This window comes from Plectropomus leopardus, chromosome 10 (assembly GCF_008729295.1).
Source record: "Plectropomus leopardus isolate mb chromosome 10, YSFRI_Pleo_2.0, whole genome shotgun sequence".
Classification (NCBI taxonomy): Eukaryota; Metazoa; Chordata; class Actinopteri; order Perciformes; family Serranidae; genus Plectropomus; species Plectropomus leopardus.
In genome coordinates this window covers 17,288,822-17,315,573 of record NC_056472.1, presented here as the reverse complement: position 1 = coordinate 17,315,573, position 26,752 = coordinate 17,288,822, and the positions used below count along the sequence as shown (strand labels likewise).

General features: G+C 40.8%; 2 protein-coding genes across 3 annotated transcripts; one reads left to right on the top strand and one right to left on the bottom strand.

Annotated features, from left to right (window-relative positions):
• The first annotated feature begins 227 nt into the window (after window positions 1-227).
• csrnp3 (cysteine-serine-rich nuclear protein 3) lies at window positions 228-13,466 on the top strand. 2 transcript variants are annotated; one of them, XM_042494249.1, is made up of 5 exons: window positions 228-300; window positions 4,277-4,445; window positions 7,729-7,988; window positions 8,136-8,432; window positions 9,520-13,466. In XM_042494249.1, exons 2-5 carry the CDS (start codon window positions 4,283-4,285, stop codon window positions 10,654-10,656), a joined length of 1,857 nt encoding a protein of 618 aa, XP_042350183.1. In that variant the 5' UTR covers window positions 228-300; window positions 4,277-4,282; the 3' UTR covers window positions 10,657-13,466. The 2 variants fall into 2 exon arrangements, with proteins under 2 accessions (XP_042350183.1, XP_042350182.1); XM_042494248.1 differs by lacking the exon at window positions 228-300 and adding an exon at window positions 4,050-4,055.
• Window positions 13,467-14,424: 958 nt separating this feature from the next.
• On the bottom strand, window positions 14,425-26,429 carry galnt3 (UDP-N-acetyl-alpha-D-galactosamine:polypeptide N-acetylgalactosaminyltransferase 3 (GalNAc-T3)). The gene is made up of 12 exons (XM_042494247.1): window positions 26,314-26,429; window positions 25,528-25,797; window positions 23,774-24,316; window positions 22,371-22,543; window positions 20,855-21,004; window positions 19,532-19,766; window positions 19,321-19,438; window positions 19,009-19,209; window positions 17,297-17,428; window positions 16,969-17,070; window positions 16,739-16,891; window positions 14,425-16,643 (listed from the first exon to the last, which is right to left on the bottom strand). Exons 3-12 carry the CDS (start codon window positions 24,271-24,273, stop codon window positions 16,530-16,532), a joined length of 1,878 nt encoding a protein of 625 aa, XP_042350181.1. The 5' UTR covers window positions 24,274-24,316; window positions 25,528-25,797; window positions 26,314-26,429; the 3' UTR covers window positions 14,425-16,529.
• Window positions 26,430-26,752: the final 323 nt, after the last annotated feature.

The window sequence follows — 26,752 nt, the reverse complement described above, 5'->3', positions numbered from 1 at the left end:
GAGGAACACAGTGACAGAGAGGGAGTTAAAGTGAGAAAGACTGCCGTCTTGCAACAATAAAGCATATGGTACCGACAGTGCAGTCAGAGCTGGAAAATTACAAGTCTCTCTCACTCTCCTGCACCCTTTTTTCTCATGCCCGTGGAGCTCAGGGGTCGCTGCAAGTCAGTGGACTGAAACAAAATGGGAACCTCTTGCCTCATCACGTTTCACCTTTTTTTGAATAGCCACATTTATGATTGTGTGGCTGTGCTGCTGTGAGAAGAGGTGAAAGGAGTCATAGTCTGCCAGTGGATACAGGTCAGTTGTTCCTGTGAGGGCCGGCACACACACACACACACACACACACATACACACACACACACACACACACACACACAGAAGTGTAATCTGGTCATCCTGATGTGTCATGACTTGCACCAGATGCCATAGGCTTGTTGGCATCACTTGGGATGAGTGTTTTGAGCCTTGTGTTGTCACATCAGTTTTATTATGACTGTGGGAACCTTGTGAATGACGAGGGGGAAAAAAATAATTGCATTCAGGATGCAAGTGTGCCACAGTGCCGTGAGCGCTGTTGATTAAGGACAAGAGTTGGTTTCCACAGTTGATGTGTGTGCACAGAGAGGCAAACACAGGGAGGGGCTTTCCAAGCTGGCTTTTGCTGCATTATTTTCTCCGGGATTTTCTCTCCTTGTATCATAGTGTATGCTGCCCGGCCATGATTAGTGGTAAGGCAACAGTGAAGACAAAGAATGAGCTGTTGGAGAGGAGCAACAATCTCTGTTTTTTATTTAGCCGTGATGAAAGAGGTTCACCCTAGATTACCCACAGCACTGTGGCTTATGATGTCATCCAGTGTCAAGATTTTAACTCTGATTTCATGCTATCAGAACAGAAAGCAAATAAACTGCATTTATCTGAGTGAGTAGCTGCATCATTTGATATGAACCAACACTGGTGCTTTAGTGAGAAGAAGCTTCATACACTGTATGTAACACTGGAAACACTGTCATATGGGAAAGCACTAGTTGTGAGAGTACATTAGAATCTCCATGGAAACCACTTTTGGTATCAAAGCCTTGTGCAGCATCAGCTGAGGGCTAAGCATACGAATTGGTTTCCAACAATGGTATCTAATTAGGACCCTCACTAGGAAATGGACTGAAATTGCACAGGTCATTTCTGGTGGAAATTTCCACTCCTGTTTGCCAACAACTGAAGTGGATTGTGAGAGAAATGTATTTCGATGCAAGATTAACAGCCTCCACATTTTTAATCTCACACTTAAATATAATTCAGGATTAGTTTATTAGTTAATGTCATTATGTGTTTTCACAATCATGTGGTGGAAAGTGGTGGGTTCTTGTCAGCAGCTCAAATATTGGCTCTGCAGAATCTGAAAGATGCTCTTGATTAGGAGCCTCTTATAGATTTTTGCATCCAAATTAATAACAGTTCTCCCTGAAAAGAGATCTTCTCAGTAAGGTTACCCTGACAGACGCCTTTCTCCTCCATGATTGCCCAGATGGAGGATGCCTCACATTCCTTAGTTGTAGGTAGAGTTGTTGACTCTGGAGGTTCTCCAAATGCTGGCGGTGCCATGTCACCATGCTGAACAAGCACAGCCTCCTGGGAACAATGACCCCTCTTGCTGGCAGCGCTAGTCCTCTCTGGGTTGCACCTCTTTCTCTCAGGCAGCATTTGCATCTGTAATGACTCGATAGCAGAGCCCAGATGAAACACTGTGGCTGCCTGTGAATGGAACTCCCCCACAAGCTGCTCTGGCAGACAGACAGAGTGGGACTGGGTGAAGATGCATGCTGTCTTTACTGATTCCAGTTTCCAAGAGAGAAAGCAGTGAGGGAAAAGCTGCCAGTCATAGCGAGCCTCGCTGCTGCACTGTTGTGTTATTGGGTTTATTTTAAAATGTGACATGACGTTCCAGCTGCTGCTGTTCAAACAAGGGACAGAGGGCTAAATACATTAAAGGACTGCATTTTCAACAATGTCTCATATAGAGATCAAATAAGTGCTGCAACATTACAGCCATTACATATTGAAAAATAAGAGCAGAATATTATTCAAATGGAAAAAGCCGTTATTAAAAGAGTTTGTCAGTTCCAGTGCAACTGTTCCAGTGTAATGGTGATTTGTTTTAGTGTAGTTGACTGATGAGCTTGTTCTTGTTTATTTGTCTAATTGCATCATCAGTCAGAGAGAGTTAATGGCCCCTTTCAATTGACATTGAAGTGGTCTGTAACACTTCTGTTACACCAGCCTCTGCATGTAAGTGCTGTAACCACAAACATTTAGCTGCACCTACACAGCCATACAAAGATAGTTTTTATTTATTTATTTATAAGAAAATGTGTATAACACTGTTGTGCTTGATTTAGGGTGAAAACATCTCTTTTCAGGAACTGATCAATTATTAGATTTTGGGATATAATGCTTTTATAACATGTTTTCTTTCAGACTAGTGGAAAGAAAACATCCAAGATACACGTTTAGATTTATTGTCATTTTGATATCTGCTCTGAAAGTGTATGTAAAAGGTGCGTACGTAAGAAGATAATGCATTATTTGCATATTTAAACCTAAATTGTCAGAAAACTTTTTGGAAAGGATTGGAAAAATATTTCTCATAATGTAAGTAACCAAGTGGGGAAGTTTCTTGGTCATATCTATGAGTTCAATTTTTTTATTGCAGTGTCTTATTTTTGGCCTAAAAAATGTATGGAATTTTAACATACATATTTTTAAAGGCTGTTTTCTTAAAATAAGTTTTTTCTCAATCTCTGAGCTAGAAATATCCACTACAGTGACACTTACATACATCAAACTTTTAACTTTTATTTCTGTCTATTTGCTGAAGATTTTTACTGTTGGGGTTATCCATATATCATTCATAGCCGGATTGAAAGAGGATTTTATCCCAAAAACATGGCAAAAATTCTTTTTTTATGGCTGTATTTCCAGATTGGGTGATGAACAGAGATATCCAAAATCCTCTCTGTAAAAACCTTTGACTAATATGACAACAAAGTAAAATTCGAATTTTTATTGTGGCTTTATCCAATGTTCAGATTTTTTGTTCTGGAAATCTATGCAACTCTGTGCATATTTCACAAGATAATACATCATTTGCATATTTAAATGTAAAATTTCAGCAAACTTGTAAAATAAAACATACTTGCCTTACTGTAAGTAAACAACAGGAGGATTTTTCATGGTGGTCTCTATTAGTTAAAAAATTACCCTCATTATCATTCATTATACCTGTAGTGTGTCCCCATTACAGCATGGTTATAGGAATTAGTTTCATGGCACTATTCCATGGCAGTTATCGCTTTTAAATAAGCAACAACTCTGAAGCAGGGATAATATCTAGTAGTCTATTTTTGCTATCTTTATTTTTTGCAATTATTGACTTTTTTGCAGATAATAAGACCTGTCACAGTCCAGCTTTCTTTCACTCGGCTCTGCAGTGACTGTAGCTGCATTCACCTGAGGCCTTTCCTTTTTTTCTGTAGGAAGCATCTGACCTAACAGAAGCTCATTACAGATGTACAGGATGTCACTTATTATCCTTTTAACAACAGCTCCACCTATTCCTCCCTCAGTGCTGCATGATGTGTGATATATATACAAATCACTTTGTGTTGTGCAGACTGTTGCCACACTTTAATTGTTACACTGAAGTGTGCATCAGCATGTGTGTGCACCTGTATAAATGTACATTACACCTATAGTATGCATGCTTGTTTGAATTGTTGCATTCATTTTTAAACAAAGCTGCAGATGTTTTTTGCAGACTGTGCAGTGTAATATATGTAAAATCAGTTACATCAGCAATCAAATGCACATAAACATATAATGTTGTACAAAGTACATATATTATTTCAGTGTGGCTGCTAGTAGCAAAACAAGTCAGTCCAGTCTCTCTTTTTCTTCAGCCTCTCAATCAAAGACAGTGGAATGAACTTCCTGTAAGGCAGACGTAGTATGTAATTAGCAGCTTTCTCCTTCCATCTCAGCTCCTTTGTGCCAAGGTGATCAATCGCCCAGGGAACGCCTGGGAGCTGGGATAGCGGCAGAAGAGATTTTGTGTGTGTGTGTGTGTGTGTGTGTGTGTGTGTGTGTGTGTGTACGTGAAGGGAGGAGGGAAGGGGGGGGTCTGGGTCTCATTGCTAATTGAGTGTGCTGAGGATTATGAAGGCCCTAAACTGGATATTAAATAATGCGTGGCCCCTCTGCTGTCTTTCGGTTTCAGGTGCAGATGCGGCGGGCCATGAGTGGAATACTGAAGAGGAAATTTGAGGAGGTGGAAGCCTCCTCCTCCCCGTGCTCTTCCTTGCGGGAGTCTGATGATGAGGTCTCCTGCAGTGAGAGTGGGGATAGCAGTGACAGTGTCAACCCCTCTGCCTCAGGCCCTTTCACCCGTGAGTGCCTGTGTCTTTTAAACTCATGCACTGAGCTCAGTGTGGCTAACGTGCGCCGTTGACAGTAAGATTAATGTCATCATTTCATCTCAACGAAAGAAGAAAGCTAAAGGACTGAAAGGGATTTTTAATCAAGAAGCAAATAAAATACAGATACAACCTGATTTTGTGGCTCACGATCAATGCAGGATGCAGGTCAGAGGAAAGAAATCTGCATGTCTGTTGATAAGGGAGTGTAATATGAATTTACAGTCATAGCTGTGCAGAGGAGAGGAGAGGACAGGAGAGGAGGGGAGAGGAGGGGAGGCTGAGTGATGTTAAGAGTCCAGTGCTATAATAAAGGGAGAGGATGCACAGACAGCCTCCCTCATTAGGAGCAGCATCAGTGTACAGGCCCAGTCTGATGAATGAGCTGAAGCTGTGTGTGTACAACACTGTTGGTGCTGTACATGGAAATGTACCACTTTCTAAGAACACTAAATTATTGTCTTAGTCATCTGCTTATGTAAATCATGGATGAAATAGCCCTTTTTGATGAGGGCGCAGTATGTTTTCATTTTTGCATAAATAAAAAGACCAGCAAATACACGCAATTAGACATGATGAATGATGGATAATGTTCAGGGCTGCAGCTTTATTTTTTTCATTATTATTATTTTTTATCAAATACCTGTTCGGTTTATAAAATGTAGTAGTGATGTTTTCTGGAAGCCCAAGGGGAACTCAAAATGTCACATTTTGTCTAGCACTCCAAACTTGTCATGCTTGGTACTAAGGACCCAAAAGAAGACAAACGGATGTTAGAAGGAAGAGTTCTTTATCAGAACAGTGAACTGTGCAGGAGAATGATGGACAGGATGACTGGCTGAGGTGAGGGGTGATCTGTGTTTCAGGACAGGATGGCTGAATGGGAATTCTGGCAGAGATCACAAAATAGATCCTAGCAAAAAAAAGCAAACAGGCAAGCAGGAGAAAAAAATGGAAAAGATCAAAAATAGAGCTGAACTTGTGTCGCAACAAGTGTGTTCGGCAACAGTCTGGCAGGGAATGGTTGTCAAGGTGGCTCTCTTGTAGGTTGCAAGCTTGATTGCAGGCAGGTGTGTAAAGTGACAAGTGCCACCAGGTGTGTATAGTAAAAAATTGCAGACAAGGGGTGGGGGAAGAACAAAGGAGAGACAAAACCTAAAGACAACAGGCACACACCAAACACACAAAAGTGACCGGAAAAAAACAAAAATCACACTCACACAGACACACAGGAGTTCTTCTTACACTTCTTTTTGAATAAGTGAATAAGTAAATATTACTTTTTTGTGTCTGTCTACTTGTTTGTATAATCATTTTTCTATTTTATTTTTTACAAAAATCAAATCCAATCTAATCTCTAAAGCACCTCGGGTTGCCTTGGGTAATGGAAATCTGACTTTACACAATATGGGACCTTTAAGACAGCAAATATTACCTCACATCAAATAAGTTTAAACATGCACTTTGCTTGAAAATTGACTCTGATGATTAATATTTGTAAATAGAGTTGGAGATTTAATATTCTATCCATAGATTATAAGATTAATTGTTTCAGTTGCTGCTAAGATTAGAAAAATATATATCTAGGGTTAAACAGCCGCAGATCTGTAAAGCTTGTTGTACAAAAATAAAGTCACAGCTCACCCGTTCTAATAGAGGTCTGCTGCTGAGAGACTCCACACTTATCCCTGGCTTTAACTGAGTATGTATTAAAGAATGCAGTCTTAATCGAAGATAAACCAACCACAAAAGACATGTCTCCTCTGCAAGTTCAAAAGGACACTGAGGACTTCGTTAATAGGAAACACAGTGAATGTGTGATTCTTAATGTCTGAGAGATGAGACAGAATTTAAGTGAGTGCAGTTGTACTTTATTCATTCTTTTGGGAAATTTGAAAGCTTCCAGATGCTTGGGTTTCACAAAAAGCTTAATAATGATATTCTTAAAGAACAAAAGAAAGGAGTTGCACAATTTGGCTACTTAGTATTTCATTTTCCAAGTTAGAAAAAATATTTTTGCCAGGTAAACAAACACCTTTTACATTAACTGAAGGCAACACTAAATGGGTGTTTTGTTGATGCACTATTTTTGATTAAGTTTATGACTGACACGCAGATGGGTGACAGGCCCCCCTCCCTGTAGCGAGACATAAGTAGGGTGCTGAGTCCCTGGCGGCTGAGCGTGGCCTCTGTGTCAGCTGCAGCTGCTGGTAGCAGGGAAGAAGGTCAGCTGACAGTAACAAGGGAGCCGTGCACTATGAGGACTTCACTCCTGTGAAGTGACATGTGCGCGTGCAGTGATTGACTATCTTGGCAGAGAGATGAGACAATTAAATCCTGAGTGGTTTTACATCCCTGTGCTGGTGTGTTAGGAAGAGGAGGAAAAACATCTGTAATGTATTTGTTTAGAGAGTCTGAAAGTGGAAACGGCTTTAAAGGGCAAAGGACCACTTGCTGATTGCAAAATTGTGAAAAGTACCTGTGAGATGTTGTTTTTTTTTCCCTATAGGTTTTAACAAAGATATGATTAGCTGATTATGAAGCTGATTATAAAGACCTTAACATCTGTTTTACACCTAAAACAAGCTGATGGCTGTGTGCACGAAGATAATGAAAGTCGGCTCTGCTTAGTGTGACAGCTCTACATCTGTAATGAAATGCATTGTCCCTGTTGCGTGGGGTGGAGAGCTGTTGGAACCAGATGGTTTCTGTTTGTCCTGTCTGTCTGATACGGGGTGAATGCTGGGAACACTGTTTCTGTGAACCAGCGCTCCTCATCTCTAGGCCAGGCAGGGGATTATTTATGCTCCACCGTTGCCCTCCTCCCTGCTTCTCCCCTCTTGTGGAGCTCTCCTTAAAAAGACACACTGAGGACTCACATGCCAAGCGGAAGCACAGAGATGTGATGAAATCCTTCCCCACAAAGCTGTGCTAAAATACATAGAAGCTTGCTGTAAAGCTGGCAGGAAAGAGATCCTCATATTTCAGGCATTTAAGGACAATACTCGCAGCATGTGTGTCCCACATTTTGCCGTAAAAATGTCACTTATCTTAACAGGCTTTACATGGCTGTGAAACTACTCCAACATGAAAGAAATGATAAAAGAAATAATAATCAACTTTGCAGAGTGTGTTTTTGACGCAGTGATTTGCAGTGTGGAGCTTTAATTCTTTCCACTTTGGATTAATGAATTGTCAGAAACAGTTTACATTCAAGATGACAAGTACACGCAATATTTCCCGTCTTCCTTTGCAGCTGACTCGATACTGAAGAGAGAGAAGCGCCTGCGGACAAGGAGGGTGCATTTTGAGAATGTGACAGTGTACTACTTCAGCCGGCGGCAGGGCTTCACCAGCGTGCCCAGCCAGGGAGGCAGCACACTGGGCATGTCCAACAGGCACAGCTGGATCAGGCAGTACTCCCTGGGTGAATTTGCTGTGGAGCAGGAGAGGATCCACAGAGACATGCTCAGAGACCACCTGAAGGAAGAGAAACTCAATTCAATCAAACTCAAGGTGAATGCTTTGTAAACTGCATCTGAGCAAAACTGAGAAAGATTTCTGTACAAAAGATTTTATGAGAATTAGATATTAGTATCAAATATGTGCGTGAATCTGAAAGGAATTTAGTCTTTGTGTTTGTTGATTCCTTCTTGTTTCCAGCTGACTAAGAATGGCACGGTGGAGTCTGAAGAGGCCAACACGCTCACGGCAGAGGACATTTCTGACGACGACATCGATCTGGACAACACAGAGGTAGACGAGTACTTCTTCCTGCAGCCTCTCACCACTAAAAAGCGTCGGGCACTGCTGCGCTCCTCGGGGGTAAAGAAGATTGACGTGGAGGAGAAACATGAACTGCGAGCAATCCGGATGTCCAGAGAGGACTGCGGCTGTGATTGCAGAGTCTTCTGTGACCCAGAGACTTGTGCCTGCAGCATTGCAGGGATCAAGTGCCAGGTAAATCACATCACATGCTTCAGTTTTATCTTCTCACTTGTAAACAGTGGCACATTCTGTACATCTGAAGAGAAGGTGCATGAATACAGTATACCCAAGAAAGTGCTTGAATTATTTGGTACAATCATTAGGCCTCATTCAGCAACATTCTCTTAAATGTATCTTTCTTTTAATTTTCTCTTAAGGGTAAGAGCAAGGTTAAGATTAAAACAAGACAAGTCAGCCCCAGATGCACCGAACATTTTAACCATCCAGATTGGCTTTTGCCCAGGTGTGCTCAATGATGAATCCCACTCCCATGATGAAATAAACTTAAAGTAAATGTGATTTTCCAGAACCTTAGTACTGGTGATACAGGAAAATCAGAAACCCAACATTTGCCCGGTCAGCAGCAGTGGAGGAAGTATTCAGATACTTTACTTAAGTCAGAGTACTAATACCATAAGCACTATGTCACTAGTAAAATGTCTCCATTAAAATGTTACTGAAATTAAAAGTATGTAAGTACAAGCAAGGAAATGTATTTATGTATGTATTAAAAGTAAAAGTACTCTGATTTTTTTTCATAAAGTGAATGAATGAAAATTATTTAAATAATTAATATGAAACCCCATTTGCATAAAGATACAGTTATTACAGTAACATTAGTAACACTTGTATATTTTCATATAGTTTGTGTGCAAAAAACAAGCAACCAGAGTAAAAGACTAGTAGTGGAGTAAAAAGCATAATATTCCCTGGTGTAGATTAGAAAGTGGCATGAGATTTAAGTACTCAATCAAAGTAAAAGTAGCTCAAATTTGAACTTAAGTACAGTAATTAAGTAAATGTACTTAGTTACATTCCAGCACTGGTCAGCAGAGTGATACATAGTAACTGAAATTATAGTAACTGGAAGCAGTGGACCAAGTGTAGTGGTATTTTTTAGCACTGAAATTTCATAATCCAATCATTTAAATTACTCTAAAACATGATTTAAGTTTGATTATATGATATTCATGCAATTGTTGAATGTGCCAAGTCACATTACACAGGTCATCTGTTTAAAATAAAATAAAGTGCACAGTAAATGTTATGTTTTCCTTAGGTGGACCGTATGTCATTTCCATGTGGCTGCACAAAAGAGGGCTGCAGCAATTCAACCGGGAGAGTGGAGTTTAATCCCATCCGTGTTCGGACCCATTTCTTGCACACCATAATGAAGCTGGAGCTGGAGAAGAGCCGCGAGCAGCAGCAGGCGTCCCCCACCAATGGTTACCATAGCGAAACTAACGACCTGGGAGGCGGAAACCCTCTGGTTCAGTCCCAGCACAGGTTGGAGTACTCCCTGTCAGACGCCGTTCCACAGACAGCGAGCATGCACCTGCAGGCTGCGGAGGACATGGAGGAGCCACTGGATGACGATGACGAGGAGGAAGATGAAGAGGATGAGGAGGAGGAGGAAGAGGAGAATGAAGAAGATGAAGAGGATGAGGAGGATAGCAGCAGTGTTTGCAGTGGACTGTCCGATTCCAGCACCCAGAGCTTAGCCAACAGCGACTCTGAGGACGAGGAGGAGGAGGAGGAGGAGGAGGAGGAGGAGGAGGATGAAGAGAAGTCTGAGAACTTTCAGAACGACACCCCGGCGTCTCACACTGAGGTAGTCCCGTTGTCCTCTGTGCTGTGTTACAGCGATGGCTCAGTGGCACATGAAAACCACATGAATGGGAACTCTTATTTGATGAACTCCTCTTCAGCTGAGTACTACCAGCTGGGGAGCTCCAGTGCTGTCTCTAACGGCCAAACCAGCCGACCCAGTGAACCTTACGGGGACGCCTTGGCATTCCAAGATCCGGTCAGCGCGACCAACGGCAGCGTGGCCCAAGGACCATTCAACATGTCTGCCGAGCAGTACACAGACTACTCTAATCAAACTGAGGAACAATACACAACCAATCACCACTTCACTCTGACCAACGGTGCTCCTGCCGCCCCGTTGACCTGCTACACGCCTGATCAGGAGAAGAAGGTGTTGTCCAAAGCAGCGTTTGTTGAGCAGCCGGACAACCAGTTTCAAAAATACCTGAACAATAACACCCAGGGCTCTTACAGCAACTCATGTATGACTGCAGAGCAGCCACAGCAAGAGCCCGCCGTTAACGGCCACTCTGACCTGACCTTACTAGGAAACAACACTAAGAACCTCCCTTTACCAGACCATTGCCCTGAGGTCGCAGCCATTTAGTGGGCCTCAACTTTTCAAGTGTTCTTTCATTATCGCATCTCTACTTGACCAAGTGGTATTTCAAGGGAGCATAATCATGGCCTTTTTTTCCTGCATTATCTGGGTTAGGGTTAGGGTAGGGGTATCTGACCTTAAATTTCAAAGCAATTTCCAGCAGCACCGTAGTACATTTTCATGCCTAACTAAAAAAGCCATAGGGTCATGATGGCAATGTTTTTGAGGAATGATTCACTCCCTCTCCACCGTGGTGCGCGCTTCACTGCAACAGAACAGATCAAGAAGCATTTTAAAGCATCAATTATGTCATGCCGTGCAATGTATCTTCAGATGTAAAGTTCTAGTTTTAAGCAGATATTGTACTGTAGATGGAACTTTTCTATGTCTACTGTATGTGTCAAATGTGCAAAAAAATACTGTCAGTTTATTTATTGCTTCTCAATGTGTATACTTATATATTGTAAATGTTTTGATAACAATACGCATGCTGTTTTGGGGGGAATCTCAGTAACATTAAGGGGTGAAAAATGCCATTGTTTTATATAAAAAAAATGTGTTGTGTACATAATGTACATTTCTCTTCTTGTTTTTGTCACTATTCTATGCTTTTCTATGGTTTTTGAAAGGCATGAAAATGGCTGTATTTGTATGTTTGGAAATAGCATAAAACGTCAAGGAATTAGTTCACAGCCTTTTGCACTTACGTGTGGGGGTCCAGTGGCATGCAGTTGGTTTTAACTGATAAATACTTGAACAGCGTTAAAATATGGCCCCTCACTTGTTTTTTTTAATTTTTTTTCTCTGCTGTTCTCTCTTAGAATAACATGATTAAACAAATGGAGTTATTCTTTGAAGCATTTCATTGATACAGGGATACTTATAAAGTAGCACTTTGACATATTTCCAGAAGAGTAGCTCGCTGATTCATTACAGAAAAACACTGTTTTGTTGTCTGTTTAGACCTGGTATTAGCCTGCACTTTGGGTGATCTAATTACAAGTGGACAGTGCTAAATAAAACTGTAAACAGCCACCAAGACGCATTGTGATTGTATTACTCAAACCACTTGCCATGATGGTCTGGGACGCATTTGTCCACGTCTTTTGTAGTGTAAGGGCTCATTTGTGCTCAACTTCTTGTAAAAGACACTTCATTCAAACTCAACAGAAACAAAACAAAACTCACCCAAACTGTCTTGGTCACTCTTGCTGGTAATCTAGTTGGTAAAACAACTGTTACAACAATCACCAGCTTAGGTTTGGTCAAAATAAATCCTTAATTCACAAAGATAGATTTAAAAACATGCTGTCATTCCCCACAGTTTCTTTCAGCCATTGCTGGCTGCTGGCTGTTTACAATCATGTAACTTGTCCCTCTGCCACACGGTGTCACAGTGTTTTTCAGCTCAGTTGCCTGTTCAACCAGTAGAGCTCTGGTGGTGCATGCTGTGCACTACATAAAGTGGGTTTAATAGAAAGAGAAGCGCCTGTATTTATGATGGAATTGAAAAAACATTCCTTTGGGAATATCCTGGTGTATCATAATGCTGCCTACGGTCTACATCTGTCCATTCTCTGCACTCATTTTGTCCATTTCCTGAAAACCTAGGGATACGGATGAAATAGAGCAGTACCAAAGGAGATTGTGGTGGCAATGCAAAGTAGCTCAAGCGAGACATGACCATAAGAGACAACTAAAAATTTTAATCATGGCAAAATGCAAAGAAGTAATAATATTTTGTAATATCTAGTGAAAATAGTTAAAATAATTCTCTGTCCACACGTCGGGATGTATTTACTGGCTGCACAGACCACCGCCATCTGGAATATTGCCTCTGTTTAAAGGTACATTATTACAATCTCCTCCACCATCACCTCGTTTGTTGTTTCGTGAAATTTTTATTCTTCCCTCTAGTACCATCTATTGGCTGCATCTATGCCAACAGGACACGTGGAAGTATGAGGGCACTGACGTTTACAAATTTGAAACGAAAAATATCTCTTTTCATGCGTAAAGGGAGTTTAAATGAGCCTGAAATGCTAATTCGTCCTCATGTATCCATGACAAGGTTCACGTCATCAGTGCAGAATGTGGTAGTTGTTTTGGTGACAGTGCACTAATGCTTTACAAGTTACCCATTTTATGTCGAGTTGGGTGAAGTGATGCGTGACCGATCATCGTTTTGCCCTTATGGAGGAAGCGTGTTGAATTCTGCTGACAGTAATATGTCCAGCTGTACTGACACAACTGCCATTGTAATTAATAAGCATGCTACACAGCAGCTAGCTAAAGTATGGATGTACTAACAGTGCACAGAGCAGTAAGAAATCTGAACACAAGTGGTCAGCTGAGGACACATGATGAACACAGGTGTGAACAGCGATGTGTCTTTGCTGTTCACATGTGGTCAGATCACTGAAAGGCATGTTAATACCAGGGCTGAACAGGCTCACTGAATTGTAACACATAAGCATTTGAAAAGCATCAGTAACCAGTCTCCATCAAAGTTCTGTAGACAAACTATTGACCCGAGATAATGTGTTGGTATTTCACAAATGAACTGCTTATTGGATTTCTGCTTTTGAACTCTGCATAAGCCACATTCCTCCGTCTGATAACTGAGATGTTTATTTATGTGGATCCAATAATGATGCTGATTTGCTCTATTGAAGTGTTAAGTGCAATAGTTTGAGGGTTTATAATAGGCATTTTCTGTTAGAGAGGATCCTCAATGAAGTGGACTGAGATTTTTTTTAATTGACTGTTACGGCACTTGATATTGTACTTAAAGCACCATTCGTTTAATTTTTTTTTAAAAAAAGCCACAGTTTTGATAATTGTATACGGGGGAAGCAAATGTTCAAGGTCGACAATCAAAGCTTATTATCAAACATGATTCATATCAGTAATTAACAGCTACACAGTGACTCCCATGAGCCACTGAAAATGTCTAAATAGCCAGATATGAAAAAAGGGCCAAAAAATTCTGTACAGACCCTTTTAACATCTCTTTATGAAATCACTAACAAAAGGGAAATTGGAGTGACCACTCAACAATTGGGGGACTGCAATAATTTAGTGAATACTGTAATACATTCTTTACCTTGAGCTGTCTGCTCCTGCATGAATACAGATAGTTGTCCCTCTTTCAGGCTTGCAAATATCTGTCCAAACTTTGACTTTGGTGGTTCTGTGTGACAGTCAAGTAGCTGTGACATCTCCTGACACCTCGGTGGGACAAAAGAAGTGTACAGACTGCTTTCAGGCAATCATCAACATGGCCTATAGTACAGATTAATTGTGCCAAAGCATTCAGTGTGAGGAGGCTAGATACAATGACGCTGCATCCACTTAAGAATCCTGTGTTGGGTTTTATTTTCCAGTATTTCTTATGAATGATATATTGAAATGTGTATTTATTGTGGTTTACTAAAAGTCTGTATTAAGTAAATTGCTTCACTATCTTAAAATTGTCTTTTTTGTTTCATGCTGGTTGTGAGTTGTAAAGCTTTCATGTGCCTGATTTATTTAATTTCTTATTCTGTGAAATGCAAACATTTTGCACAAAATGGTACTTTTTTATGTGTTTTTGGTTTTCCAGCTGTAGATAGAGGCAATTTCATTTGCAGTTGTTTCATTTTTAACATGGTTTTGAAATAAATTAAATTAAAATTGCTAAAATTGCTAGTCAACATTGTACAGTTCAGTGATTTCTTATAGCGACACGCCCTCTGCTGATCACTTGGAGAAATGACACAAAGTTGCTCTCAGTTCTAACCAACTGAATTTATTGACCTAAAAATAAGACTTCCTAATACCAAGGCAAATCTAGACCGTTTCCATCTTGGCAAATGCGCACATTCGATCAGTTCCTCACCCTGGCCTCAAACTTGATGTGATGTACAATATTCCACAGCTGTCTTAACACTAGTGCCTGCACCAGAGAGTCATTAGCAGACTCCAGTTTCAACATAGAGGGAGATTTTCAGACAGAATTCCTTCGGTGCATCAGTTCACATTAAAAATTCCCTTAAACACCAAAGCATTAAATTTTAAATAATAAACTTAAACATCACTAGAATTAAAAACAGGAGGATGATTAATCTTAAAAATCAGTTGTGACTTTTGACATGAATGTTGGGGTAAAGCATTGACTGTAGGTCAAATAAAAATGTATTTCAGTCATCAATAATAACACAATTTTCACTGATCCCTGATTAGCAAACTACTTTTATGTAATTCTTGTTTAGGGCCAGTCTCTTACAATGCAGAACTAAACTGGTGTTCAAATAATCATACTTTATGCTTGATATCTATATCCATCTATATAAATATTGGTTTATTTGGTACACCAGGCTAAAACTAATGCAGTCTAAAGGAAGAGTCATGTAGTACATCTTACCTTCACGAGGGCTATAATGCTCAGATTTAGTTTGAAATGATTTAGAGAGGTGTCCATTCAAGTTTATGATCATTTTGGTGCCATTGGGATTAATTGCATTGTACTGATAGGTGTATCTTTTATTCAACAACATTAATATAAATGGGTTGGACATAATATTAGAAACACCTAATGCTGGGAAATGTATCGATATGATATTGTTATTAATTGTTATTAATATAAGCCCCAATTTAGTCTAATATTTTGGGTAAAGTAATATTGTAGGTCTTTTCTTTTCCTGGTTTTAAATGCTGCATTACAGTAAAATGATGTAATATTCTAAGCTTACCAGACTGCTCTTGCCATTCTATTATTTGCTTTTACCAACTTTAGTCATTATATCCAAAGTACTGATGAATATTTATTAAAAAAAAATATTAATAGTCAATGCTACAATATCCTTGCAATATAGCTATTTAGGCATTTGATCAAAAAATATTGTAATATATGTTTTTCTCCATATCGCCATAACCCCAGGAACACCTCAGTATACATGATGCAAAATAATTTAACAGAACCACATTATAACCTTTCTGAAAGGGAAGTTTATCGCATGGTTGTTGCATTAGACAACATTAGTTTTTGTTAGATGGACCTAATAAACTGATCACTGAATGTAGAGAAATTAGAAAGTCTTTGTTTTGCAAAAGTTTTCTGGTCTTAGAGTTTGAAAACTCAAAAAGAAAAAACTGTAAGGAAATAATTTAATTAAAGTGTATCCTGTTCTGAAGACCCTTTTGATTAAAACATTTTAAAAGCCATTACACTGCATCCACAAAAAACTGTATCAAACCCCCCACACAACCACTAATCCCTCCACCACTTCACCCACCCACCTAGTAAAAAATCTAAGGCACTGGACGGTAGCAAATTTTTTTCTTTTTTAAAGTTCTTTTAAAAAAGGGCACAATGCATATCATACTTGAATGTGTCAGGTTGTTTTCACTTCGTATCTCTTTGGTGTGTAACATTTTGGATTTTGTGTCCAGCTCGAACCCCTTATTTATAATATAAACCACTGAGTGTATTTTTATGTGTGTTTTGGATTCACGTGTCTTATTGGAAACTGTTCAGTGTTTAGCTTTACATACCTAATACTGCATGTGTTGGTTGCATTGACTTGGAGCTGTGAACACATCTCAAACACAACGGAGGCACTTGTCGGCACAGTGCATCTTCACTGTTCCAAGAATCTCAGTTCACAGTCTGATTGGGAGCATTGATTCAACACTTCCTTCCAGCAGTGGCACGCTGTGGTTTCTCCCAAAGTCCAAACCTCCCAGCAGCAGCAGTTCAGTTCGTCCATGTATAAAAATAAATTAAAACTCAACGTCATTAATCTAAAAAGCACTGCATGTTAACTGCATACAGTTTAGTACACTCATGTCCTAGTATGCCTATGCATACAAGTGGCTATTTTGTAAAGTTTGCAGACTCAGACGAAGGACCAGAGCTGGTATCTGTCCAAAGGGTTGCAAATGGCCAGAGAGGGATGCTCGTGACGGGCACTCAGACACTTGTCCAATCCCGGCATGTAGAACAACTGGTTCTATACAAAGAGAAGAGAAAACTATAACTTTCCTAAAAAGATAACAAAAGTATCTAAACTCACAAAATCAGTGTACAGAAAATACAAGAACTCACATCCTTCAGCTCCCATTTTTGCTCCACTCCTGTAAATGTCTTCCCGCCTTTATACTGGCAGTCCTCCAGCTTCAAAGTCCCCTCTGCCCCGTGCAAACACAGCTCCTTCTGAATATTGTGTCTAATCTCGCCATGTGTGGAGAACTCAAAGTACTGCAGCAAAGGAAGAAATGCCATCAACATATGTGATAACTGTGAATTAGATTTTTTTGGTATATTCTTGGACTGACCTGGTTTCCTCCGAGTCCGTGACATGGGTACATGATCAGCTGTTTCCCTCCCTCATTGTTCTCCCCAACATCCAGACATGAGTCTTTGCCGACATTTTTCACCTACACAGGAGGAGGAGGGAAGGGGAGAGCAGTGAGAGGAAACAAAATGAAAAACCAACATCCAGTGCAAGCTGTTCAAACAACTTTAGTCTCTGGAGTGCTTTCAGTGGTGTCAAATTGGAACTGCTCAGTACCCTCTGGAGATCCCAAGTGGAAACCCACAGTGGCTAGACAGAGCTCTGAGGTTTGGAAAGGGGAGAGCTGTTGGTGGGGTGTGTGAGCTTACTGAGCCAAAGTGGAGTGGGTTGAGATCAGGGATGAAGGCTTCTGGATAAACGTTCTTCAAATACCACGAGAAGCTCTTGCACTGCAGCCGCGCACGGAGGTCCAAGCGTTTGGAGATCTCTCCAAAGGCCCTCTGTTAAAACAAAGCAGTTCCTAAACATCCATCGTTAACACACTGCAGGCATCCGATTGCAAGGCTGAGCTCCAAAGCAATGATGCTCTGTCTGGACTTCATATAAGCTCTTTCTACTCTTTATCGCTATTGTGAGATCTCTAAATCAAAACTGTCAGGTATAGAATGAGTCCACTTAGCAAAGGCTGCAGCAGTTTTCCAGATAAATGTAAAGTGTTGTTTACATGTTGAAAAGGTCAGTTTTTCTTCAAATATTTCTTTAAAGGTTGCCATTCACACTGCACTGAATTATAGAGAGCTCAAGGTATGCAAGACAACACAAGCACAAAAAAACAAGACATTCACAACTAAAATGCTTTGTGAGTTGCTATTGGACCAACAAGAGCCTACAGCACAGATACTGGCTCTGTAAGGATATACTACACTGATACTCAATTTACAGCACACGGGCCAATTCTTGCCCACAGTCAGGGGCCGACCTTTTACGAATTCACAACAAAAATGAATTGATTCACACATGGATTTTTTTTTGTACTTTCAGTGTAAATAAGGTGCCAGGGCACTTTAAAAAACATCAAAATAGACCTTGTTTATGTAGAAAAAAAGCGCCAGGGAGGATCAAGAGTAACCAAAACCTTCACAACTAAAATCATGGACGGATTACTGAACGGACCTACTGGGCACAGGCTCAGGGGCCCAAAGTGTCAGGGGACCCTCTGGCCTTCATCTACAAAATGTCACTCGAAGAGACACATACCGACTGAGAAGAGACTCAAAATGACCACAAAGAGATGCAACAGACCTGCAACCCCATCACAAAAAGCAAATAACAGAAAATAAGACTATTTCACCTTGGCTTCTCTATTTTATCACTTTACTTTTCTAAAATCAATGACTTTGTTCCGGTGCTCTAATGACTCCTTTGTTGAACAAATTAACCACAGACAAGTGTAAGATCGCAGCTTCCTCTTAAACGGAAGCGTAGCAGCACATTTAAAAGGATTTGCAGGCACCTTACGCTCTTGAGTAATGAGAGCACTTACTATAATGACGAGGATGCTGCTCACACTAGAGCCCACTGATAGCTACTATAGTGGATTCCTTAAAGCTGTTGACGACAGCGTGTCTGTTTGAAGCCAGCGGGAGAGGGCCGGCCTGCTCTGTGAGCTACAGCCCTGAGGGAAGTGTTTATGGCACCTACGGGACCACATGTTGGGAAATGCTGAGAGCCTGTGTCATTTACAGGAGCTGACTTCCTTCAGGCCTCGTTTTTCTCTGTTCGTTAACAGCTTCAGCCCCAAAAGGCTAATCTATGGCTCTCTGTTTCAAAGAATGCGTTTCATTTCTACATAATTTATGCATTGAGAATTACAATAGAGAGACTTAATGCAGGTTGTAATTCACAGACAGGAAGTGGATTTGCTCAAATTTGTCTTAAGGGGTGGGATAATGAGTGGTTTTAAAAAACACTTAAATATGTCCATGAGAAGCAGAAGTGAAAGATAATGCTGCAGAGCATTCTTGCATTTGAGAGGATCATGGGATAGATACACAGGATTAGTGTCAGAAGCACTACATACATCTTTAGCCATCTGCGCAGCTTGCTGGTTACGGCGGTAAAAGATCTCCTTGTAGTCATCCATCCAGACCTCTGCCAGCCGAACCTGGTTACGAGCGATCACTTGTGTGCCCTTGGGAAAGGTGTGGGGGCTCTTGGTGCGGAAAACATGACCAACAATGGAGCAAGGGATGATCTCCAGCTGCCCGCCACACTGCCACACCTGCAGGTTAATGGGTGTTGCATAATGACATGCAGTTAGACACGCCTACACAGGCATTTTGGATACTGGAATGAAATCCACATGCACATCCAGAATGACAGCTCGTCTTACCCTAAATGACATTTCAATATTCTCTCCGCCCCAGATTTCCATTTCTTCATCATAGCTTCCAATATGGTAGAAATATTCTTTTGAGATGGAGAAGAGCCCACCAGCAAATGTGGGAGTCCTATAGGGAAATGTGATTAAAATATTTTTAATTATTTCCAAATTAATCAAGAGTTTATTGAAAGTTTTATATTCATGCACAAGTTTTGCCTACTTGATAGGGTACGTTTCATCCTTCCTCCTTTGCTTCTCGTAATCTGGTAGACTCTCCCAGCCGAAGGAAAGGCTCCAGTCAAAGTTTCCCCGGTTGTGGTTCTGGCCATAAGGGGACGGTTTCATGAACTCAAAGGTATTGAGATCAATAGTAGTTATATCAGGGCTCACTACAATAGTGTTATTCTCTGCAATCCTGGCCAGCAGAGGCTCCAGCCATCCGTTAAAGCATTCACCTGTTAACACAAATCAGACATTATATCCATGAATGTATTTCTGAGTGGCCCAACCAGGTCCAGGCCAGAGCCTCTGCGTGGAGTCGTTGCTATTAACTCAACATTTCTTGTCAAAGGGCTTAATTATCATGTCAATAAAAGAGACCCAAAAGTAGCCCCCCAAAAAGAAAAAAAACTGAAGTAATAGCCTAAACATTCCCTTTGAAGATTTCTTACTAAAGAAATCATCAAGAAAAAACTTAAGAGAGTGTTTCTATACTAGTATAGATCTATACTAGTTTTTTTTAGGACTTCACAAGAATCAGCCAAAACATCAAAACCACTGCCCTGGGTCCTTGCATTCCAGTGGACTCTACTTTACACGCTCAACCCACCCAAACACTATTGCAGACCAAGAACCCCCCCCCTAACAGGGTGTTAGAGGCTCTGTTTAGTCCTGTGACTTGTGAGGTGAGCTAAAAGCATGTCTCAAAGATGCTAAATCAGATTGGGATCTCTGGAATTTAGAGGCCAGGTTGGTGCCTTGAGCTCTTTGTCATGTTCCACAATTCATTCGTAAGCAGTTTTTGCAGTGTGGCATGTTACATTGTCCTGCTGCCAAAGGTGTTGGGGAGTGCCGCAGCAATGAGGGGGTGTTTGGGTGGGTGGAGCATGTCACGTGGCATTCACATAAATAGCAGGACCCAATATTTACCAGCTGAACATTGAATTGTAATAAAATTATTCATGTGATTCACTTCATCAGCCACTGATTTTAATGCTTGGCTGATCACTGTATATTTAATGATTTACACAATTTGGGCCCTTGAATTCTGTGAGTAGAAACAACAGCATGTTGTACCTGCCCAAGGGGAAGTAGAGGCGCCTTTTACATTTCCAGGCCAAGGGGCCCGTTGTATCACAATTCACCAATGATATTATCACATCTTTCTTCACCATTACCAGTAAAGGTTTAACTTTACAAAAGCCAAACCAAAGATTTTAAGACAAGCAAATATTAGCTTGTTTAGCTAAGGGTGTGTAAGTAAGGGTGTGTCTGGCATGCAACAGGTTCTAATGTGTGAGAAACATCAGCGGTGTTGACTAACAGTGGGCGTCCAGAAAGGTGAGAGTGTCACCGGTGGCAACAGATGCACCAAGCAGCCGTGCGGTTATGAGTCCTTTCCTTTCGCGCTGGCGGACAACTCGAACAATGCTCAGCCGCTTTAAATACTCATCCAGCTCGTCCTTCAACACATCTGAAAGTACAGGATATCTATTATAGACAGAGTAAACTTAGAGGTTGAAAAGAACATTAAGAAAAAAATAATGAAATAATGCAAGTGAATCTTGTACACAATCTTATATAAACAGTCTCATAAAGCCTAGAGTATTGCTTAAAGGGACAGTTCACCCCCAAAATCATACATACATATTTTTTCCTTACCCGTAGTGCTATTTATCAGTCTAGATTGCTTTGGTGTGAGTTGCTAAGTGTTGGCGATATCCATCATAGAGATGTCTGCCTTTTATCAAATATAATGGAACTAAGTGGTAGTTGGCTTGTGGTGCTCAAAGCGCCAAAAAATATATTTGAAAAACTCAACAGAGATGTCTTTTTCCAAGAAATCATGACCTGGTTATTCAACATAATCCACATACCTTGTTGTGAGCAGTTTCATGTAGGAACTATATTCTCTCTACAAAACTACACCCACCAACCGAATTACTGCACAGAAAGAAGCTTTTATCTATTCATGTATGAGAGGTTTGTGCTTCTGACAGCATGAGTTGTAAACATTAATGGCGTCCTCATCTGAACTGTAATGTTAGCTTGCTCAGTGATGCAAGTAGAGCTAGCAGTAGATGCACACTTCCAACAAGGCCTGTGGATTACCTTGAGTAACCAGGTCATGATTTCTGGAAAGAGTCATTGTTGTTGAGTTTTTCAAGTGTATTTTTGTGTCACTTTGAGCACCACAAGCCGAGTGCCATTATGTTCCATTATATTAGAATGAGGCAGACACCTCCAACGATATCTCCAACAGTCTGCAATTCACACCAAAACAATCTAGACTGATAAATAGCATTACAGGCAAGAGGAAAAATATGTACTTTTGATTTGGGGTTGAACGGTTCTTTTAAATAATAGATACATATTCACAGCCCTCAGCCTGGAAGGTAAGACTCAAACAAATGAAACAGGACAAAGCAGTCTTCTTTCATTTTCGACATGGCTGGCTGTCAGGCGAGCTGCTGTACAGCAGGCCTCCATCTGTGGCCTGTTCACTACAAAATAACTGAGCTTAGATACTCAGATGGACTGCATTTCCTGAGACCTCTCTCCTCTCCAGAATTATGTTTCCTTCCTACATCAGACCTGTTTACAAGTTCAAGTTAATGCTGACTCATATCTAAGCAAAACCACTGTTAATTCCTCTCAGGAATGTATTCACGAGCAGTGCCTCACTTCCTGTTGTAACCCAGTTCATGGGCCACAGAAGGAGCAAGGAGCTCTTCTCTGCACGTTTTGTGGCACACCAAAGAGCTGCCCACCCAACATGCTGCATGAAATCGAACCCAAAAAAGAGCAGGGCGGTCCTGATGGGCCCTTTTGAATTTTACCGTCCACGCTGGCATCATCCACCAGGATGATCTCCTTCAGGAGGATGGCAGGGGAGGTGTGGAGGACACTGTACACCGTCCTCAGCAGGGTGCTCCAAGCCTCATTGTGAAACACAATTATCACACTGGTGGTCGGTAAGGAGGGGCACCGTTGGAAGGTTTGCTCAATACATCTGCAGCGAGAAGGGGAAAGAGCACAAAGATCTAACTGTCCTGTAGAAAATCCTGAGTGGCACAATAGTCTAGTTATTACATCTGCAGACTCTCCCCAGTGGGGTGTCTATTTCAGCCGTAACACTGCATGTGTGGCAGCCTTTGAAATACCTGCCATATCAAAGTAGGGGAACCTTTGTAGCTCGCCCTCATAAGATATCCAGGACATGGATAGACTTTATGCCTGTGTCATGTACCGACTATCTACTGACATGTATTTGGATTTAGGCACACTAGGCGTGCTGCAATTTGCCAAACATAACTGTGCTTCTCTCTGAACTGGCCACAGCAACTGGGCAGGCGTGCTGAAACAAAGTCCCAGTCAGAACAATTATCTCTGTGGTTTCTTCCTGAGATTTTTCCCAGTTGCAGAAAGCAAATATGATGAATGTGTGTGGGTTGAGACCCCATCTATATTACACTGATCTATTTGGGTATTTTTCAGTGTGTGACTTTTACTTATATTCTGGGCCAATGCATTAATCCATGGAACAATACATGGAAAAGAAGTGTACTTCTTGTACTGTAAAAAAAAAGCTGCATTAGCACCCACTAGGTGGTGCAGTTACATGTTTTTAAATCAAAATCATTTAGAAAATGAAAAAAACATTATTACACAATGATCTTCTTGAGCACTGTTGCATATTTGCAGTGGTGGACTGTAACTAAGCACATTCACTCAAGTGGGATACTTAAGAATGAATTTGAGGTACTTGTACTTTAAGTCTTTTCTTCTCATGCCACTTAACACTTTTACTCTACTAAATTCCAGAAGGAAATGCTGTACTTTTTACCTCACTACATTTATCTTCAAGTTTTAATTAGTTTAGAAATTTAGATTTTTGCGTAAAAAGCATAAGAAAAGTTTATAAAATATGTCATTTTTGTTATAAATTCCAGTTTATAAAAGTACAGCTGAAACAATTTGTCAGTTAATAAATTAGCTTTATTTTTTCTGGATTCAGTACTTTGACTTTAATATTTTAAGTACATGTTCCTTTTTATACTTACTCATACTTAAGTACCATTTTCAATGCAGGACTTTTTCTTTTAAAAGAGTATTTTTACAGTGAGGTGTTAGCACTTTTACTCAAGGACACAACTGCAAATTTGGAGTAAAAAAATAAGGCAAAAATAAGGGATTTAGCACAGTTTTATAAAAAAAAAAAAAATTATACAAACTGACATACTCTGGTGGTCTTGTGTCTGCACCCAGGTCTCTGCTCAAGGAGATGCGGTCACTGGCGTACAGGTTGAAGCAGTGTTTCTCTTCACCCCTCTCCTTCTCCTTCTGCTCCTCAGGGCTCAGTGAGTCTGTGTTGTAAGGTTTCCCAGCTGCTCCAGGAGCAAGAAGGTTCTGAGGTGGCCTCTCCAGAGCCGGCCTGAGCTCTGCAGCAGTGTAATGACCCGGCAGACAGGACACGCTGCCTGCCCTGTCCGGCCCCTGACGCACAGGGGCCCTGATCTGCATCTTTGGAATCACATCCCTGAAGTTATTGACAGCTCCCATCACCATGCCCAGCATGGCGTCCCTTTTTACTGCCATCTCCCTCAGCCAAGGGTCCTCCTGCTGGCTTGGGCTCCCAACTTCCCATTGTATGAAGAACACAAATGTCACAAAGACAAGGGCCACTATCACCAGTTTAACTGGGTGCAATCGCCTTCGGAGCACTCTGCGGAGAGCTGTCATTCTTCTTGAGTGGAGAGCAGGCTGGCTTTGGACTGAAATTCAGCTGTAGTCAATAAATATATTCACATGTTTAATGATGACCGACAAGCATATTTGTTTCAGAAAAATACAACACAATGACACGTTACTTGCCATATCACTAGATTAAAGGGAACCATCACCTAAATTTAGAATTCCACTATTATTTCCATGGCTGAGGAAAATTCAATCAGTATTTGTGAACATGAGCTACTCTCCCTCAAAGCCAGATTTTGTGGAGCCACATAATAGTTGTTTTCTTTTTTTTATACCCAAATTAGTTCTAATCTATTGTAGTGTTCACAGTGCTGAAACAGAAAATGTACCCATACACTCAGAACATTTCCCTGGGTGCTCTCAGTGTCATATAGAAATGCGGTTCCCAACTGGTCTAGCCACGGGGTCCAGACTTTTTCCTTAGTCATTAGTTCAAGGTCCACACCTTACCACAAATCCAGTTTTATTTAAAAAAAAATGTATACAACACCTGGGATTAACACATGATGTAATAAAAACATATTGCAAGTATTAAGTGCAGTTACCTAAAACTTAGTAAATAAATAGCACCTAAGCAACCTAAGAAGTGCATATTATTGATTCAAGATCAGTAACATAAAAACTCTGCAAAGAAACAGCACGTTTAAAGGCTAAATAATAGGCTGCTAATTACAGGGCAATAAATAGCAGCTGAACAGCAGGAAAAGAGCATGTTAAAATAAAACCCTAGCTGTATCAAAAATTCAAAATTAATAGTGTTTTTTTTACAAACTTTACATGTTTGAGAATCACTTGCAGCCCTTTCAGAATGGACCCATGACCAACTTTTGGACCATGACCCACCAGTTGGGAACCACTGATCTGGAATATCTCAATTCATTGTCTATGCAGCTCCAGATTTCATATGCCTATGACATCACAAATTTGAGATGTAGCACTCTAGTTTTTGGATTTGGGAAACAGTTGTGCATGTTTACTTATATTTTTTGGCTGTCTGAGACAATAAGAATCACATGTATACAATTTGAAAATGGGCATAGTTCTCCTTTAACATATTTGAGAAGCCTACTTAAAGTTTTTCCCCCTTTTTGTCTCTAAAACTAAACAAATCAAGTGTGCAGCAGTTCCTGGTGGAGCTTAAAGTAGTCTGCTGCCATTTACACATCATCTATTTAAAATCAGCTCATGAAATCAGCAACCACTGCTCTGGATTCCCACACAGAGAGAAAAAACACTTACCATGAGTCGCTGAACAGATTTCGGTTAGAAAAGTCCTTTAAATCGCTCTTAAAAATGTCAAACAATGGCATCCTGCTTCGAGTAGAGATCCACTATTTGTTTCTTGAACTCCACATACACTTTTTTCGCGGAGACAAAAAAGATTTTCTGCGCTGTGCCCTCACAAAACTTCCGTCTCGTTGGATCCAGGTGCGCTGCTCTCAGGTAGAAGGAGGGGACGTGCTGGCGCGCTTGCGCAGATGGACCTGTTGCGTGTCACAGTCAACATACCTGGTATATGAAAAAACACAGGAGACGATCCCGTTAAACAAGTTTGCCGATGGCAGTTTGGCTAATGTGCCGCGGAAGCATGATTTCACAAAATCACTGCCATCAAAGATGTCTCAAAACTCTTGGTAAATAAAAGTGTTCCGCAGTCACTTTGACTCCAGGAATATTGCAGTCTGTGCTCTCCACGGAGCTCCTCAGATTCAATAATAGTTCCATTAATAGGATTTGTTCAACTGGTCATTGACTGGGACAGTTGCTGGGTTACAAATAACGGAGGAACGCGCTATACCCCACACACAGCCCACCGCATCCAATCAGGATCTCTGAGAAAACGCCACATCTTGCGCACACAGCTTAAACTTTATGAACACTAACTAAACACGCACATGGTCCAGCAGCGCGCATTTTGGAGAAGTTACGCGTCCTTTCGCATAGATGCGAATAGATTATTAAGCACAACTGAGCTTCCCTTACTGCTGGTAAAAAAAAAAAAACTTGTTAAAAGCTGACACTCACCGGCGGACTCTGTGGTTTATCTAATCCTTTAATTTCCCAGGTTCCCCACAGCGGATGGTCTTCATAAAGAGTTGGATGCTTGAAGGAGTAGAGACGCGGATTCCAGCCGCAGGGAGCCCGCTGCTCTGCTGCCCAGTTTGACTTCTCTCTGCCTTTGACTCGCACAGTGACTCCATCTGTAGCGACTGTGTTCCCCAGCACTCCCTTTCCACGGCAGGCATCCACTTTATTATGGCCATTAAAATGTTCACTGTGTCCTACTTCTCCCCCCAGGCCCGATTGTAAATGCTTGTCTATATGGCACTTTTTGATTATGTAAGTTGTATGTTTAGAACATGTCATAATAAAAAGGGTGCACGTGCTTATTGGGACATTGGTTTTATTCGATGTTTATCCAATATAAGCTTAATAGTAACAAATATCTACATTAACTACATCC

Coding starts and splice junctions, on each gene's coding strand:
- galnt3 (XM_042494247.1), bottom strand. CDS start 24,273: ATGACAGCTCTCCGCAGAGTGCTCCGAAGGCGATTGCACCCAGTTAAA. Junction 17,429..19,008: donor CTGCGCAGATGGCTAAAGAT/GTATGTAGTGCT, acceptor TTGTTTTAACAG/AGGGCCTTTGGAGAGATCTC. Junction 17,071..17,296: donor ACCCACTCCACTTTGGCTCA/GTAAGCTCACAC, acceptor CCTCCTGTGTAG/GTGAAAAATGTCGGCAAAGA.
- csrnp3 (XM_042494249.1), top strand. CDS start 4,283: ATGCGGCGGGCCATGAGTGGAATACTGAAGAGGAAATTTGAGGAGGTG. Junction 4,446..7,728: donor TGCCTCAGGCCCTTTCACCC/GTGAGTGCCTGT, acceptor CTTCCTTTGCAG/CTGACTCGATACTGAAGAGA. Junction 7,989..8,135: donor TCAATTCAATCAAACTCAAG/GTGAATGCTTTG, acceptor TCTTGTTTCCAG/CTGACTAAGAATGGCACGGT.